At 33.9% G+C, this 17,983-nt stretch overlaps 2 protein-coding genes across 3 annotated transcripts; both read left to right on the top strand.

Moving 5' to 3' along the window:
* The first annotated feature begins 7,919 nt into the window (after nt 1-7,919).
* LOC125831717 (putative casein kinase II subunit beta-4) lies at nt 7,920-14,761 on the top strand. Of its 2 annotated transcripts, none has more exons than XM_049510901.1 (5): nt 7,920-8,362; nt 9,875-10,093; nt 13,632-13,741; nt 13,870-14,035; nt 14,223-14,761. In XM_049510901.1, exons 1-5 carry the CDS (start codon nt 8,125-8,127, stop codon nt 14,351-14,353), a joined length of 864 nt encoding a protein of 287 aa, XP_049366858.1. In that variant the 5' UTR covers nt 7,920-8,124; the 3' UTR covers nt 14,354-14,761. The 2 variants fall into 2 exon arrangements, with proteins under 2 accessions (XP_049366858.1, XP_049366860.1); XM_049510903.1 differs by having other exon boundaries at nt 7,959-8,362; nt 13,647-13,741.
* A 1,588-nt stretch (nt 14,762-16,349) lies between these two features.
* On the top strand, nt 16,350-17,635 carry LOC125831477 (serine/threonine-protein kinase BLUS1-like). Its single transcript, XM_049510659.1, has 2 exons — nt 16,350-17,054; nt 17,144-17,635. Exons 1-2 carry the CDS (start codon nt 16,350-16,352, stop codon nt 17,633-17,635), a joined length of 1,197 nt encoding a protein of 398 aa, XP_049366616.1.
* Nucleotides 17,636-17,983: the final 348 nt, after the last annotated feature.

A 17,983-nucleotide genomic window follows, 5' to 3' on the forward strand; every position in this document is an offset into this window, starting at 1 on the left:
CTGAATTACCAACAAATAATCACAACCAACAACACCGCTACTACACTCACGTCATTGTGAATCTTTGAGGTTGTGATGAAAAATAAAAAGTTGTGATGAAACTTAAAGAATGAAGTAGAAGAGGGTAATCGGTGGGAATGGAAGATTTTGATTTTTTAATTCCTTTTCTAAAGGGTAATGGGAGGGAAAGGAAGATTTTGATTTTTTTAATTCTTTTTTTAACTTTAATTTTTTTTGACGCGCCAGTTTTTTATTTATTTTTTATTTTTTTGCCACGTCAGTTTTAGGGAGTAAATAAATTCACTTATAAGTAGCAAATGTGTGTAATAGGTCGTCAAGATAGTTTAAGAATGTAACTGACTTTTTAGGACAAGTTCAAGGGGGAATCTATGCCTTTTTCTTAGATAGATATTTAGATTTCCGACACATGTTAAAAATGGTTAATATGCATGTTGTGTGCGTCTGATTTTATTTTTATTTTTTGCTAAGAAATAATAATTTTAATTTTCCAATTTCAACCCCCAAATAACCTCAAATTTAAAATACAAATTTCATTTATCATAAAAAACAAACTTCAATAATTAATTTGTCAAAACAGCAACAAAATCTAACAAACTCAATTAACACCCTTTGAATTTTCATGTATGTTTGTGCTCAGTCATACATGACTAATACACATACATATTAAAATTAACTAAAATTTCAGTCATGTATGTCTAAATGCAGAAGCAGAAAAGGCAAAAAAAAAAAAACACATACATACACACTTTTACCCGGAATATTACTTAATACTGAATATTGTACAAAATAAAATATAAAAAAAATATTAATTAAATAAGGTGACCAAAATAAAACGCTCTATAATTTTTTTACAAAAATTAAAGACCAGCTCATTTAAAGAGGCAAATTGTTGGAGCATAGTGATCGATTTGTATTTCTTAATTTAAAAAACTCATTCACTTGACTCTTTTTATGATTATTAATTTGAACAAAAGTACAATAAGATGAAAACTTATTTTGACTTCCTGGTCATAAACATTCAGCATCCTCATAGTCATGAAGTATGGTTCCCCTCACAGTATTAAGATTTTGAGAAAAACATACTAAATCAATAACTGATATCTTAACGGTTTAAGATGTTTATAAATTAATAACCGATAAGTTGTATCCATAACTTCAACCGGTACACAACTCTAGCTAAAAGCTAGACAAAAAGTGCTGGTTTAATTAGATTGCCCATTTAGTTTTTATTGAACTTGAAGAGCACTGACCCGTTATCCTTCGACTGCACGGAGAGGGGACTATTTGTTGCTCTGAAACCAGCCTCACGCATTCCGTCCCACTCTAGGAGCCAAGCACCCCAAACTTTCAATTGAACCACGTGGCTCAACTCCGTGCTTGGATAGGGCAGACCTGACATTTGCCCACCAAAGCTCAGCCATCAGGAACAATCCAACATTGTTGCCCCCACTCGAGTTACAAGCCCACGCTACAAGGCTCGGCGATAGAGCATGTTCTCAACTCCATATCTAAACATAAATAAGCCACTGTTTAAAAACGATGTGGGATAAAGGAGACCTTGTTTGGTGACTCAACATGTAGATTTACCTTTATTTTAATTCTTAAACATGAAAATTGAAAGTTAATTAGGATTTTAAAGTGTTTTCTACTAGTGGACAAAACATAAATAAAATTATTTTCATAGGCATTTATAAATCACAAAAGGTGCTACAAAAAAGTGAGATCAATTTTTCAAAGATAGTTCAAAAGTTTAGTATAACTTCTTCTCATTGACTTTATACCTCTGATTATGTGTTTGGCGCGGAAAATAATTTCCTAAAAAAAATAAGTTATTTTTATACTTATTTCTTAGTGTATGCTGTGCAAACAAAATATATTGTCCTAAGAATATCGATATATTATCTAGAGAAATATTATGGACGGTGAAGGGTGGAGGTGGGGATTGGGTGGCTTGGTGTGTTGGAGGGTGAGAGGAGAAAATCAACGAAAAATATTACTTTTGGAACACATTTTCCTAACTTGATCCCACTAAGCAAGTTATTTTTTCGATTTTTGATGAACTTGTTTTTCTAACTAATCGACCATGGGAAAATTTATTTCCTTCGATACCAAACACATCCTTTATTCTTCTCCTTTTGCACGTTATTTTTTTGCTTTGATTATTATTTTCCGGTCAAAATGTTACCATAGAAAAATTCATTTGTAGGAGAAGACATCAAAATTTATAAATCCATCATATTTTTTTCGTCACCTATCATCATCATCGTTTATAAACACTACTCATCGTTCTTAATTTGAATTATTGTCCGGAAAATGCTCCAAACTATATTAAAAGTTCTTCATTTTTCGAGCTTAAACTAAAACTTTTGATTAAGAATGAATTATAGAGATTTCAATCATTTCACCATAGCTTTCGATACTCGATAGTGTTAGCATTATTCACCAATAGGCCTGAAAATTTACATTTACTGAACTCTCGTGACAATTGTGCAAAGTGACTAATTAATTATTAATGTTGATATTGCAAACCCACAAAATTAAACTCTTTTTGTTCATTTTTATTTGTCGACTCTTTTTAAAATAGATTTTTATTTTTGTTTGTCACTTTTAACTTATCAAAAAAAGATAATTATTTTTTTCATGTTTTATAACTCTTAGCATTCATTACTTATTCCCCAAATTATTTTTTAAGACCTAATATTAAACATCAATTAATAGAAATAGTGTAGTAAAATAGTCATGTCAATTATTGTTTTCTTAATGGGTGTGTTAGATCTAAATGTAACAAGTAAAAGTTAACAGAGGTAGATAATGTTTGGCCATGTTATAAAGTGTTAATTAAGACTTCTTGGTGATTAACCTATTTAGGTTCCTCATAGTCATAAAGGTCTCCAAAAGCCTGTCTTGACTAATCACTGAGTTTTTTTTTTGCAAACTCTCTTAGTCTTTTGATGAAGTATGTTGAGAGGGTTTCCTTCACAGTTTTAGGAAGTCTATAAATCGATAATCAATTAGTTGAATCAAAAAGTTTGACCAGTATGCAACTCTAGCTAAGTTAGACAAAAAGTGGTGGTCTAATTAGATAGCCCATTAGGTTTTTATTGAACTCGGAAAGCACTGACCCATTATCCTTCCACTACACAGAGCGGAGACTATTCGTTGCTCTGTGAAACCAGCCTCACGCATTCCGCCCCACTCTAGGAGCCAAGCAACCCAAACTTTCATTTGGAATACATGGCTCAACTCCATGCTTGGATAGGGCAGACCAGACATTGGCTCACCAAAGTCCAGCCATCAGGAACAACCCAACATTCCACCACATTATTGCCCCCACTCGAGTTACAAGCCCACGTTACAAGGCTCGGCGATGGAGTATCTTCTCATCTCCATATATAAACATAAATAAGAAACTATTTAGAAACGATGTGGGAAAAAGAAGACTTTGTCTGGTGTCACAATATGTAGATTTACCTTTCCTTTTATTTTTAAACATGAAAATTGTAAGTTAATTAGGATTTTAAAAGTGTTTTGTACTAGTGGACAATACATAAAATCAAGTTAGACCTATAAAATTATTTCATGGACATTTAAAGATCACAAAAGATGCTACAAAAAAAGTGAAATCGATCTATTTTTCAACCATAGTTCAAAAGTTTAGTATAACTTCTTCTGATTGACTTTAAACCTTTGAGTGTGTTTGACAGGAAAATGTTTTTCACGAAAAATGATTTTCTAAAAAATAAGTGATTGTAATACTTATATCTTAGTGTGCGGTGAGCAAACAAATATATTGTCCTAAGAACATTGATATATTACCTAGATAAACATTATGGATGGTGAAGGGTGGAGGTGAGGATTGGGTAGCCGGTTCGGTGTGTTGGAGGGTGAGAGGAGAAAATCAATGAAAAATACTACTTTCGGACATATTTTGATCCACTAAATAAGTTATTTTCTTGATTTTTGATGAATTTGTTTTTCTAACCAGTTGAACGTGGAAAAATTGATTTCCATCGTTACCAAACACATTATTTATTCTACTCCTTTTGCACAGTATTTCCTTGCTTTGATTATTATTTTTCGATCAAAATGTTACCATAGAAAAAATCATTTGTAGGAGAAGACATCTAAATTTATAAATCCACTGCATTCTTTCATCACCTATCATCATCATCGTTTATAAGCAGTACTCATCGTAGCGGTTGAATTTGATAAAAATGCATATAATACCCACGAATCTAAAGAAAAGTGGAGATGTGGTATATGCACACAAGCAATGAAATCCTTGTACAAAGCATGAAAATTGAATGAAATAATAATGTGTAGTTTTCAGTGATACCCTTATGATTTAGGAGGATACAAAAGATGAATGAAAAATACAAATTGATTAACTCTGAAGAACATGAGAAATCAAGATTATTTCTCTACTTCCTTTCATACCTCAAATTTATTCCTTTTTTTTTTTTTGATTAAAAAGGAGTTTATGTGGCCTGAAACGTTACAAACAATTGAATTACTTGCTAAGTTACCAACTAAAGTTAGTTTAGGTAATAAAAGAGGCATGTCATGCCTAGCAAAAGTTGCTCCCTCCTTGTCATCATCTATAGTCTTCGCGAAAAACAAAGGTGGAGATGTCCATTCCACAAAATCTATATCTTTCGTTAGTTTTACTGCTTCCTTAGCTAGTTTATCAGTCACCTTATTTTACTCCTTGCATTCAAAAATTATATTAGTGTATGAGTCATGGCCTTTGTAAATTGGCCCAAGAGTTGAGATATTCAGTCTAGGGGATCCAAGATTATATAGCATAAAGGAAAATTGGCCCTATTAACTAAAGCTTGTTTTGCAACACTCTATGGGCAATGTGGCGTTCTCCTTTCTTGGTAGATTTATTTAGCTCTTAATTAGCATTATTTATTTATGTTTATTCAATCATTCGATATTCAAATGTTTGTTGATTTGATTAATTAGAATTCATGTCCAATTAAATGCTCCCTATATCAAAAGTTCTTTCATTTTTCGAGCTTAAACTGAAACCTTTAATAATTAAAAATGAATTATAGAGATTTCAATCATATCACCAGGACTGTCGATAGTGTTAGCATTATTCACCAATCGACCTGAAAATTTTCATGTACAGAATTCCCATGATATGCAAGGTGCAAAGTGAGTTATTAATGGACTATATGTTAATATTACAAATCCACAAAATTATATTTGTCATGCAAGGCACTAATTTAGACTTCCTGGTCATAAACATTTAGCAAACTAATTACTAATTAAGTTGGCTAAGCTAGACAAAAAGTGGTGGTCTAATTAGATACCATTTGGTTTTAATTGAACTTGGAGAGCACTGACCCGTTATCCTTCCACTGCATGAAGTGGAGACTGTTCGTTGCTCTGTGAAACCAGCCTCACGCATTCCACCCCACTCTAGGAGCCAAGCAGCCCAAACTTTCGTTTGGACCACATGGCTCAACTCCGTGCTTGGATAGGGCAGACCTGACATTAGCCCACCAAAGCCCAGCCATCAGGAACAACCCAACATTCCACCACATTGTTGCCCCCACTTGAGTTACAAGCCCACGTTACAAGGCTCGGCAATGGAGTATCTTCTCACTTTACATATAAAGATAAATAAGCCACTGTTTAAAAACGATGTGGGATAAAGAAGACCTTGTTTCATGACACAACGTGTAGCTATACCTTTATTTTAACTTTTATTTTAAACATGCAAATTGAAAGTTATTAAAGTGTTTTATTAATACTAGTGGACAAAATATAAAATCAAGTTAGACCCATAAAATTACTTCATGGACATTTATAGATCACAAAAGCTGCTACAAAAGAGTGCTTTCTCAAAAAACACGTGATTTTTAAACTTTTGTTTTAGTGTTTGGTGAAAAATAAAAAAAATAAGCGTCTGAAGAATATCTATATATTATCTAGGTAGACATTATGGTTGGTGAAGGGTAGAGGTGGAGATTGGGTGGCTTGGTGTGTTGGAGGGTGAGAGGAAAAATTCAATGAGAAATGTTACTTTTGGAACATATTTTCCCAATTCCATCCCATTAGGCAAGTTATTTTCTTGATTTTTGATACACTTGCTTTTCTAACCAGTTGAATATGAAGATATTGAATTCTTTAGTTACCAAACACATTTGTGATCAATTGAGATTGCAATAATTTTCTATCAAAAAAAAAAGTATTACTAGGTATAATTTTATTTTTGATTAATTGAGAATACCAGACATTATTGATTATCAAGTTCTAAATATAATTTATCAATTTTATTGGGAAGTGAATGTCGAAAAAAAATATTTTTAAAGATATAGTCAAACTAGGCGCAGGGGGTGGCATGAAGAATTTGTATATTTTTGAATATCTCCATTGGTGAATCGTGCTAAGTGATAAAAATATGTCTTTTAATTTTGAGATATGAGTAATATATTTAGTTGATATCAAAATATCTCATAAATGTTTGTTGTGGCGTTACCAATTGTTTCTTTGTCCTTTCCTAAGATTAAATTTCTTGGTTTGATGTAGATATTGAGTGTAGATAAGTATTCTATTTTTTAATTTTATGTAACAAAATGTATGATCTCGATATACTTGTGATGTATTCTTAGATATGAAATGGAAATGGAGAAAAATAATGATTTAATAGGTATATTTCTTCAAAATCTTGAGTTATTATTAATCACTCAGCTATATTTTCATATAAAAAAGACCATTCATTTCACTCTGAATAAGAAAAACAAACAAACACTACCACCACTACTCTAACAACTACCTTAAAAAAAAAAACGATCAGCAATGAACTTAGCTATCACGAAATTCTTATGGTAATAAAAATCACATTTGAGAATTTCAAATAATAATAATAAATAATCAGAGAATGTAATGTATGAGAAAAGAGAGAAAGAGTGTGTATTTTGAGCATGTAGGAAAGAGAGAGAAAATAAAAAATATCAATAATCTAGTGGTCAAATATGATAAAGTTTTTTCCTTTAGTTTGGTGAGAGGGCTAAAAATAAATAGTGATGAAATAATTTTTTTATATCTTGTTTGGTTGTCATGTTTGGGATAACTAATCCACCATTTATATCACAGTGATGTGATAAGTTATCTCATATACATAGTGAGATAAGTTATCTAGGATAGCTAATCCCATGATAACTAATATTGGACAACTTGTTTCCAACCAAACGACCTCTAGTCCATTACTTGGCAATATACTTGAGTCAATTATACTTTCAAGTAATTATCTCTATAATTAAAGGAGGTGTCATATTTTGAATGATTAATCTATCTATCTATTTAATAATACGTTCAAACCGTCATTCGAGATAACTCAATTGGTTTAGAGGGTGGTTATCGACACAGATGACCCAAAAATGATCCCTTAAATGTCTTTTAACTTGAGCCTGTCGCTTATAACTTGCCTAGAGCGATTTACATTCCCTGTGTGATTTTCAAGCTATTACATAGTAGATAGTTTAGCTAGTGTATACAAAGTCCGTAACAAAGATTATACTCCCTCCGTTTCAATTTATGTGACACATTTCAGATTTGAAGATTTCATGCGCAATTTTCTATCAAACTTAAACTATTTGACTCTCGAAAAATGAAATGTCTCACATAAATTGGGACACAGATTATTTTGGATTCCACAAAAAAAGAGTTGAAACCACGATAATAATTTTTTTAAAATTTGAATAAAAATATTTGATAAAAACACATTATATCTTTCGATAATCAATTAAGATAAATAAATTTTCTAACATGTATATAAAATTTGCTCATAATTTAAGGATTATTGATGTATTAAGCCTCGAAAAAAAAAAAAAAAACAAGGTGGAGAAAGAAAACAAAAGATCTAACAATAACAAAATCAAAAGAAAGGAGAGATAGAGAGAAGGAACCTCGTAGAAGCTCTTTGTGTCTTCTTCTACCACTTTCCCCTTTCGAAACCCTAATTATCTTCCTCAACCCGACTCACTGTTTATCAGCTTCAATTTCTCTCCAATTTTCCTCAACTTTTTGTAATCTTCTGAATGCACATATTGATATATAGTAGCAAGGTTTGATAAATACTTCATAGAAATGTATAGAGATCGAGGAGGTGGCGGAGGAGGTGGTGGTGGTTCATCGAAGTCGGAGATGATCGGTGGACCGTTGGATCGGAAACGAATCAATGATGCGTTGGATAAGCACTTAGAGAAGTTGTCACCTTCTACATCTAGGTCTTTGAAGGATAAAGCTGTTCCCTCTACGTCAACCGGTGGTGCTGGAAAATCTCATTTTGATCATCGTAATACCAACAAAAACAAGTGCTCCGATGGTTAGGATTTTTTTGTTTTTGTTTTCTGTCATTAAATATTTTCCATTTTTAGAAAGCATTGAATTTTGTTTTTATCGGGTTAAAACTGTAGTATTTTGTGATTAGCTATTGATATCATTTCTGCAGCTGCTGATAGAATAGAGGATCCAGCTGTTTTGGTTTAACATGTTTTAATAGAGATGTAATTTTGGGAGTAATTGCTGGAGATGAGCATTTTAGGCTTTAGTTGTGATATAATACCATGGTTTTAGCTACTTCCCCGTTTCAATTTGTTTGTCTTACATTCCTTTTTAAGTCCGTTTCAAAAACTTGTTTCTTTACTTTTTGGCTAATCTTTAATTTCAAATGATATGTTTAAGATGACAAGATTAAACGATATTTTGGGTTCTTTTCTATGTATTTTTAGTTTAAGACCATGAGATTTAAAAAAGTTGTCTTGAGTTTCTTAAACTCTATGCCAAGTTAAAGCGAGACAGTCAAATGAAAACAGGGGAGTATGTAGTTTCTTCTTCTTATTATTTTTTTTTTTATATAATGGTTTTCAACTGTTGTTGGTCATGCTTAGAAGAAAGATATATCATTTGCTTTAATTGCGGCTTTGGCTGTAAAGTATTTGGGAGCTTAATCCACTTGCCTTTGCATTGATTTGAAATTAGTTAAATTTATGGGAGCTTAATCCATCTTTGGCGTGTTTTTGTTCTTCTTATTGTAAAATTGCTTTCGTTTCCCCTATTTTGTAATAATGTACTTGTTTGGAAGTAATTGCAATGTTCCTTTTATCCAAAAAGCATCATGGAATGAATTTCAGATAAAGCTTTATCAAGTGTCAAAGGGTGAACATGGATGAAATGAGTATGGCCCGAATCTGCTTATTTTGTTGCTTGCTCTTTGTGGATGTTTCCAAATTGAATTTCTGATATTCTCAGATTCTCAACATGACGAAATGAGATTATCCTTGTGGAATCATATGTAATTTGTTTGGTTGTACATAGTCAATTCTTGTTAGTGGCTTACAAAGTTGAGTTCTTTTTTCTAAAATAGTTTGTGTTGTGATGTGCACTCATAAGTGCAGGCCAGACTTTTGTGGTCTTTTTATGCTAGTACTGGTCAATATATATTGCTGCAGTATCAGTCAATTGTACTCTGGGATAGAAGTTATGAAGTTAAAATTTGATATTTTTATATGGTATATTTCCCTAACTAATTAACACTATTTATCATTTATGTTCCTGAATTATTTATCCTGTTTCAAGTCAGGCTTTAATGTTTTGATTGTTAAAAACCTTTAGCCTTTCAAGTAGAATAATTTGATCTTTTACTTGTAGTTGGTTCTTATGTTGAGTTGTGGAAAGCATGTCGCAACGTTTTTCTCAATAAAATACATAATTTAGTCTTCTTGAGGTGCAACTTTTTCGGTGGGGTATAGTATGACATACGATGCCAACCCATAATGCACTACAATTGAATTTCAAAATCGACAGGAGTATATTCTCATTTTTATCTACTTTGTAGAGGAATCTGAAACGGACAGTGAAGAGTCTGATGTTAGTGGTTCTGATGGGGATGATACTTCATGGATTTCTTGGTTTTGTAACCTGCGTGGTAATGAGTTCTTCTGTGAAGTTGATGATGATTACATTCAGGATGATTTTAACCTATGTGGATTGAGCAGTCAAGTTCCCTACTACGACTATGCACTTGACCTCATCCTTGATGTTGAATCCTCCCATGGTACATATTTTTTCTCTTATTTAGATTACCTCATATTTTGTTATGAAATTCCAGAGAATTAATTTTAGACTTATCTTTTCATTATATTGAAGGATATAATTTTCTTGTTTTTGAAATTGTTGGGTTCACTTTTTTTTTTTTTTGGTTTCTTATGGACTATATCCACAAATTAGTACCTAGTGAATGGAAGATGCGGAAAACTAGTCAACTTTACTTGATATGTTCTAGGTTGATTAGGACGACAAGTTCTTAAATAGGCTGGGAGAAATTAGTGAAGGTTAATTTTGGGTCAAGTTCATGTTCTCAGAAATAATAAAATTGAATAAATGAGTAACTTCTTATCACGACCCAAATCCTCCCTTAGCTATGATTGACTATCCCAGTCTACGCAAACCAAAACATTTATTACCCAAATCTAATTACGCGGAAGCATTAACAATAAAAGCTAACAATCAACAAAGTCATAAATGAGAGAGATTTAATACAACACGGAACCCAAATTTAAAACACATAATTAAATTCCCTTTAACTGATGTTATATTGTCATGAGCAAACTAAAGAGAAAGGTACAAATTTCTCAACAAGTACATAGTACGACAATGGAAAAGTCAACAACATAATGACATAAAAGCATGTCATGACCACTGTGGTAGAAGGAAAACAACTCACTACTGAAAGACTGGATCACAACAGGAACTCACTCGCGTACCATGTTGGTACTATGATCCAAACTTGTACCAAAAAGTGTAGGAAGTGTAGCTTGCGTGTGAAAATCAATGTGTACCCAATAAGTCTCATTGACTGCCCCCCAACAGAGTAGTGACAAGTGTTACTTAAAAAGACACCTTTACCTTTAGTTTATGCATTTTAAATGTTAACTTTCTCAAAAAAAAACAAAACAAAAAAAATGGACTTATAAGGGAATGAGCAATTAACAAGAATATAGGCATGAATCGCCAGTTAACAGCATTTAAGCATTTATCCCAATTCAAACCAACAGAATAGAAATTTTCGATAAAGATAATGTATCAAATAAAGTAAAATAGTCAAAAGAAGACAGTAAAGGTAAAATCTTTATCACATAATTCACTTCTCAACTCAGTTGGCTAACTCTTTCATTATTAGCGTGCACACCCCTAGGGAAGTACCAAGTCGTTGACTCATGAGGGACAGATCCATATCCACACGCGCATATGATCATATCAATGATCTTTTTTTTTAAAAACTGAATGATCATATCAATGATCTTACATACTCAATAGTCCCACATGTTACTTTCACAATCTAAACTCAATAGTCCCCACATATCTGCATCAAACTGGACTCACACGGTCCCTAATCCTTCACAGCTAAGCTCTACATCTATATCAATCCCATATCAGGAGCTGAAAAGGAAATCACAGTGGTCCAGTGGTTTGGGCTTGGGACTTCCATGTTGGAGGACTCAAGTTCGAAACCCCTTGCCAGCGAAAGCAAGGGGTTTGCCTTCTGGGTCGAGCTCGTCGCACCGGGCTTGCCTAGTGCGGGTTACCTCTCCTATGTGGTTTGCGAGCTATTGCATAGGAGCGGGGGTTTTACCCTGTGCGCACCCAAAGGGTAGCGGCTGCGGGTTTCCCTTGTCATAAAAAAAAGGAAATCACAGTATACACCACATATCTGTTTGTGACCTGCCCTTTGGACCAATCACAACCTTCTAAACTCGGTGGATAATGGGCCTGCCCCTCTACCATTCTCCACTTAAATACCGGGCTTCACTTTGCATGGTGTGGGGCTTGAACCTGCGACCTAAGCCACAAATCCTCCTCCTTTTGCCACTCGAGCTAGGCCTGGGGGGTTCTAGTATTTAACTAGCCTAAACTTCATCAACATGGCATATATATAATGCTCAACTCATCAAAATATGGATATGGGAACTAAAGCAAAAGCCTAGCATTTTAAGTATACCCTTTTACACGTAATAGTATATATACATGTCACGCCATGTATAAATCATCCCTACACATTACAAGTCACGAATAACACATAAGTTGGGAATTATTACCCTATTGAGGTCAAAGTCTTGACTTACCTCGATTAAAGCAAGCTTTCAACCTTTTATGACCGCCTTTCCACACCCAAATATGTCCAAATGGCTCAACTCTAGCCAAAAGAATGTTCAACAATGTCAAATGAAGCTAAGGAATCAATTCCTATAATTTAATACATGGTCCAAGTTAAAGTTAATAAAATTCAAACTCAATCCCCGGGGTCAAAATCCAAAATTTATTTGAAAATCAGTTACCTGAAAGTTCCCGAGTTCAAATCTATAATTAGATTCTCAATCCGACATTAATTCGATCTTCAAATCCTAAAATGCACATTCTAGAATCTAGTACAAAATCCCTCCGTTGTACACTTCAAAATCAACGATTGAAGGTTTGAATCTCATGGTCCTAATATATAACTAAATACAAGTCTTAAGAAACTTACCCAAACTTAGTTGATATTTCCTCTCCAAAAATTGCACCAAACCGAGTGCAGAGCACCCCAAAAATGTCTTGGAATGAAATAAAATCCCAAAACTTTAGCTTTTATACCTGTTACACTACCCTATGCGATCGCGATGACAAAAATTCCCCTGCTATGATCGCGTTGTGAAGCAAACAGTACCAGAAAAAAATCTGCAGTCCATTTGCGGATTGTCCCCTTGTGCCCCAACCCAAACCCCTCAAACAAGTCCCAAATGGTTATTTTGACTTGTACAAAGTCTCAGATCCTAAATTAAAACTTAGAATTTAGAGTCGGGTTGTTATACTTTTTCAGTCACACACTACCAGGTTCAGTCAACTGGTGTAGGCTGTATCCATCTTACTATGATGTGTAGAAATGCCCATAGGTGTGTATAAATCTTATTTTTAAGTCATTTTAAGTGTTTATGTTCATATGATTTTTAAGTCATTTTATAGCCCATATGTAGTACTCCTTCTGCTCCAATTTATGACACTCTTTTCTTTTTAGTAACAATTTAAATTGAATACTTTACACTTAATGAGATGATTTTAAATATTTATGGCTTATTTTAAACCGCAGTTTCAAAGTCTTCCTTTCATTGTTAAACTTGGTGGCTAGTCAAACACCTTCACATAAATTGGGATAGAGGGAGTAGTAAGGCTTTGGGGGGTTAATCTGTTATCATGGCTCTTAACTAATTCTGATGTTTTGGAAAAATGATATATGTGGCGTTTCTGAATAAATTCTGTTGCATGATCTAACAAGCTATTTATTTGTTGCAAGTCTTGAATCTATTTTCAGATGTTCAAGTTGAAAATGTCTTTGTTACCAGTACATCCTTGGACTTTTGGGGCAGACTGAGCTTAATGATTCATTCATTTTTTGTTTTATGTTTTCGAGTTAGAAACACATCCTCCTTTATAATCTAAGTAAAACTTCCCTGTCAGTATCTTTATGAGACCAAGAATACTGTCCTATATCCAAAATGCTGTATCATATTTCATATTAAGACAATTGCAGTTTGTCAATTTTTTCCTGCTTTGAATAGGTGATATGTTCACAGAGGAGCAGAATGAATTGGTTGAATCGGCGGCAGAGATGTTGTATGGTTTGATTCATGTTCGGTACATTTTGACTAGCAAGGGAATAGCGGCTATGGTAATTGTTTGTCCACATTCTCTTGTATACTTTCATATTTTCCTTCTTTTGATGTTTCATTTTACTTGTGTAACATTTAACCTGTCCATGAGATGGTGGTGCCTAATATCTGGGACAAACCTTTTCAGTTGGAGAAGTACAAAAACTACGACTTTGGAAGATGCCCACGAGTTTACTGCAGTGGACAGCCTTGTCTTCCCGTTGGTCAATCAGATATTCCGCGTGCAAGTACTGTAAAAATATACTGTCCGAAGTGTGAAGACATCTATTACCCTCGATCGAAGTACCAAGGCAGTATCCTTTTCTGCTACCACTTTTTTGATGTGCTCTCTTTCTCTCTCTCTGCACACATGCACATGCACTTCTAAATCTCGTATCAATTTTGAGATTAGGTCTCTACTCATAAATTGCATATTGCTGTTTGTTACTTGCTTGAATAGCCTATTTTTATTCTTGGATATGATTTCTTTAACTGTTCAAGATATTGATGGAGCTTACTTTGGGACAACATTTCCTCATCTCTTCTTGATGACGTATGGACACCTCAAGCCGCAAAAACCAACGCAAAACTTTGTCCCCAGGGTGTTTGGTTTCAAGATCCACAAGACTTGACAGTAAAGCCCGTTATGATGTTGTAAACAGATCAAATTTTCTGCCAGTAATGATTCTTGCTAGGTAGCTTTGATGTACAATTGGTCATGGTAGAGACAGGTGAAGCAGAGGAGTTGGTGATAATTATGAAACACTGTTCTTCATTGATGAAAGGCAATTTTGCCAATCTGTCAGGTGAAATTTACTCCCGAAATATTGCCATGACAGCATTTGTAAAGCTTGTTTCATCACCAGTTTGAGAATTGATTTAGATTTGCTCATCGACGACCACTTTTCGTGGCCCTCTAATGATCCTTTCATCTCTCTTCAGTATTTACCCCTACCATTTTCCAGTCATCAGGATTATAGACTAGGGCATATCACCCTTCTTTTTTAGGACAATTTTCAGTTGTAATGATGTGTGATGGTTATATCCAAGTTAAATATGTTATTACAATACTTAATTTTTGGGGATTTTAGTGAAACCTATAACCAATCATTTCTCATCCAAAAAAAGAAAAGAAAAGAAAACTATAAGCAACGTATAATGGAAAATTATACGCTGTTGCTATACGTGGGAGTCTGGAGAAGAGCTGGACCATAAGAATCTATATATTGTATGTACCTTTTATTCTATCAAGACATTCATACAAAATGTAAACATTTTTCATATCCTAGACCATTCTTACAAGTTCTCAACAGGAATGTAATTTTAACGTGTTTTGACAGTTTTATATTCGTCTTCCTAGAAAGTATACACAAGTGTAATTTTGGTCACCTGTGTTGACGGGTTTGTTGCCATCTGAAAGTGCAAAAAGTAGCCAAGTATTAAGAAGGTTATAAGTGGAGGTAGATCTACACTCATAGCTCTTAGTGTTCTAATAGCAGCAAAACGAACACCGGGAGAGGAATCAGTCATTGATTGAGTGAACACCTTCATCACTTCAGCAAGATTATTGCTCATGGCCCGAGGACAGTCTTAGGTGAAAAGACACAAAAAGAGCACATATCCAAGTAGTAATACATTTAGGCATATATCTCTGGACATCCTTTTACAATGATTGTAACTGCTGTATATCGTTTCCGCCAATGACACATATCTGGTATTATCTCGAGTAAAATTAATTTTATCACTTTTGTAAGGGTATGCGTATATGTGAGTCACTTCTGTAAAGGTAAGGGGTATATGTGATCCAATTTTGTAATGAAAAGAATTTCAGCTCTAAATGACAAAGTTGAAAAGTATATCAGACCATTTCCCTTTTAAAAATAATGTGTTACTCCCTCCGTCTCATTTTATATGTCATCTCTTTCTATAAATAGCTGGACCACAATACTTGTCATTTTATAAAATTTATGCATATTTTGCCTATTATATTCTTGATAGAATAGTTAATTAATCTTGTCATTTATTAATAAAATTGACTTAAGAAAACATTAAATAAGGGTAGAAGGGTAAAGTTACATCATTTTTTAATACAAGTGCAAAGTAAAAATGTGACATATAAAATTAGACGGAGGGAGTATAAGTTAAAAGTTAAAAAATCATACTTGGCCATATTTAAGTTTTAGTATTTAACTTATTTTTACACTTTTTAGTCTAAAAGTAATCTATTTTTAAGCATTTGTTATTTTTTCCAAACATCACGCAAAAAAAAAAACTCACTTTAAATAAGTCAATTCAAACAATCTTTGGTAGAGAATGTATTTCCTTTAAAAGAGCTTTAAAGGATACGAATTCAAAATAGTTGGACTCCAATACAAGTATCAAACATCCAGATGAGAAAAAAAAAAGGAAGATGAAGTGAGTATCTATTTTATTGATCTATTCAGCACAATAATTTACTTATTTGAAAACAACTTAAAAATTAAAAAAAAGAAGAAGAAGAGAGAAATGAAAACAGAAAACTGGAAAATGGTTATGTGCGCGCCATTTGTAACGGCTTTTTGGCCCCAATTTGTTTTACTCTGTAGACTTCCCTCTTCTTCATCAAGAAAAAAAACTCCCTCGGAAAAAATGGCTGCACGCCGCTGCATTCCCCGCTTCATACCTGAATTCACCTACCATCCTCGACCCGGAAGTGTCTTCATCGAACGAAACACCGGCACTAAGTACGTTCTCCTAGAAATAATCGGAATTAATTACGTCCAACTGCTGCATACACAAAACCACAATACTTTTGATCTCATTTACAAAGCTTGTTACTACACATACGATTGGATCGACAACGACAGTTTTCTCCCTTCCGGTTACGCCACTGTCAAGTTCATCAGACCCGGAAAAGAAGTCCCTCGGAGCATGGAGGCAGGAAATTCAATCCCCAATTCGAACATTATTAACGTCAAACAATGGGTTATTCAGAGATTCCAAGGAGCATTCTGCGTTGCATTACCTTATATGTCAGAAGGATCGCTCCGTTACATTCTGTCAATTCGATTTAACAACGGATTACTGGAGGATTGTATTGCTATTGCTCTTAAACAAGCGCTTCAGGGTTTGTTTGACCTTCATGATTTGGGTCTGATTCATAAGTGTTTCAGTGCTGGGAATATCTATGTTAATTTCAAACAGACACCTATTTCGAAAGTTGAAATCAAATTGGGATTTGCAGCAACCATTTACGATTCAGAGTTGGAATCTCCTATTTCTGTTAGTCACCAAACAGAACTTGGCGCTGACCCAACTATTACCATTCTACCAAAATATCCTGGTGGACATCCGGTAATAAACAATTTGTTAGTTAAATTAAGGTGTTGAAAATGTGTTATTATTACTCCATAATTTTACTTGTGTTTATGAATTTCCAACAGAATCTAGAACTACGCGAGTTGTACAAATGGGCTGCTGCGCCAGAGGTGTTCTATTCACAATGTGATGATGCCTGCACTGTTCATTCTGATATATGGTTAGTCGGTGTAGCCGCATTGGAATTAGCGTATGGAAATTTAAGAATAAGCAATCGCGAAGAATTTGAGGCAATGATCAAGAAGATAAAGAGGTCGAGGAGATTGCCAGATAAGTTGGAAGATCTGCTTGAGGAGATCAATGTAGAAGAAGGGAAAGGGAAAGGGAAAATGAAGAAAGCTGTGGTATATTTTAATGACAAGCTGAAGTATGTGAGAGGTAAAAGAAAGTTTTCAAAAGAGTTTGAGGAGTTGGTGTTGGATTGTCTTTCTAACAAAGAATCAAAGAGGCCATCAGTTGGAGATCTACTGCAGAGACCATTTTTTCGGTATGCTAAGAACTTGCAATGGTTTCAACGCCGCGTGTTGTATGCTAAGAATCCAATGCCTTATTGCTGATGTCTGATGATGCTACAGTACCAGAAAAAGGGGATATTGTTACATAGAAATGTCATACTGTAGTAGTTCATGTTTTTAGACATGTTATTGCTGGAAAGGGAATTACATTTCTTCTGTTGGTTCTCTATTATTCCATCGTAAAGATAATTACATTAGAAACAATGTCAAGGCTAAGTGGAATGACATACTGTAATTGTTATCAGGAAAACGGTACAGTTAAATTTGTATGAGGTTAATGACACGCGTAATCAGTTTAGTGTGTGAAGTTTCTTATTAATTGTTGAATATTGTGCAATCAATAAGTAAAGAATTAAAGTATGAGTAAAGGAGCTCTATATTTGAAGCTTC

Source organism: Solanum verrucosum, unplaced genomic scaffold (genome assembly GCF_900185275.1).
Source record: "Solanum verrucosum unplaced genomic scaffold, falcon-dt-bn FXZP01000049.1, whole genome shotgun sequence".
Taxonomy (NCBI): Eukaryota; Viridiplantae; Streptophyta; class Magnoliopsida; order Solanales; family Solanaceae; genus Solanum; species Solanum verrucosum.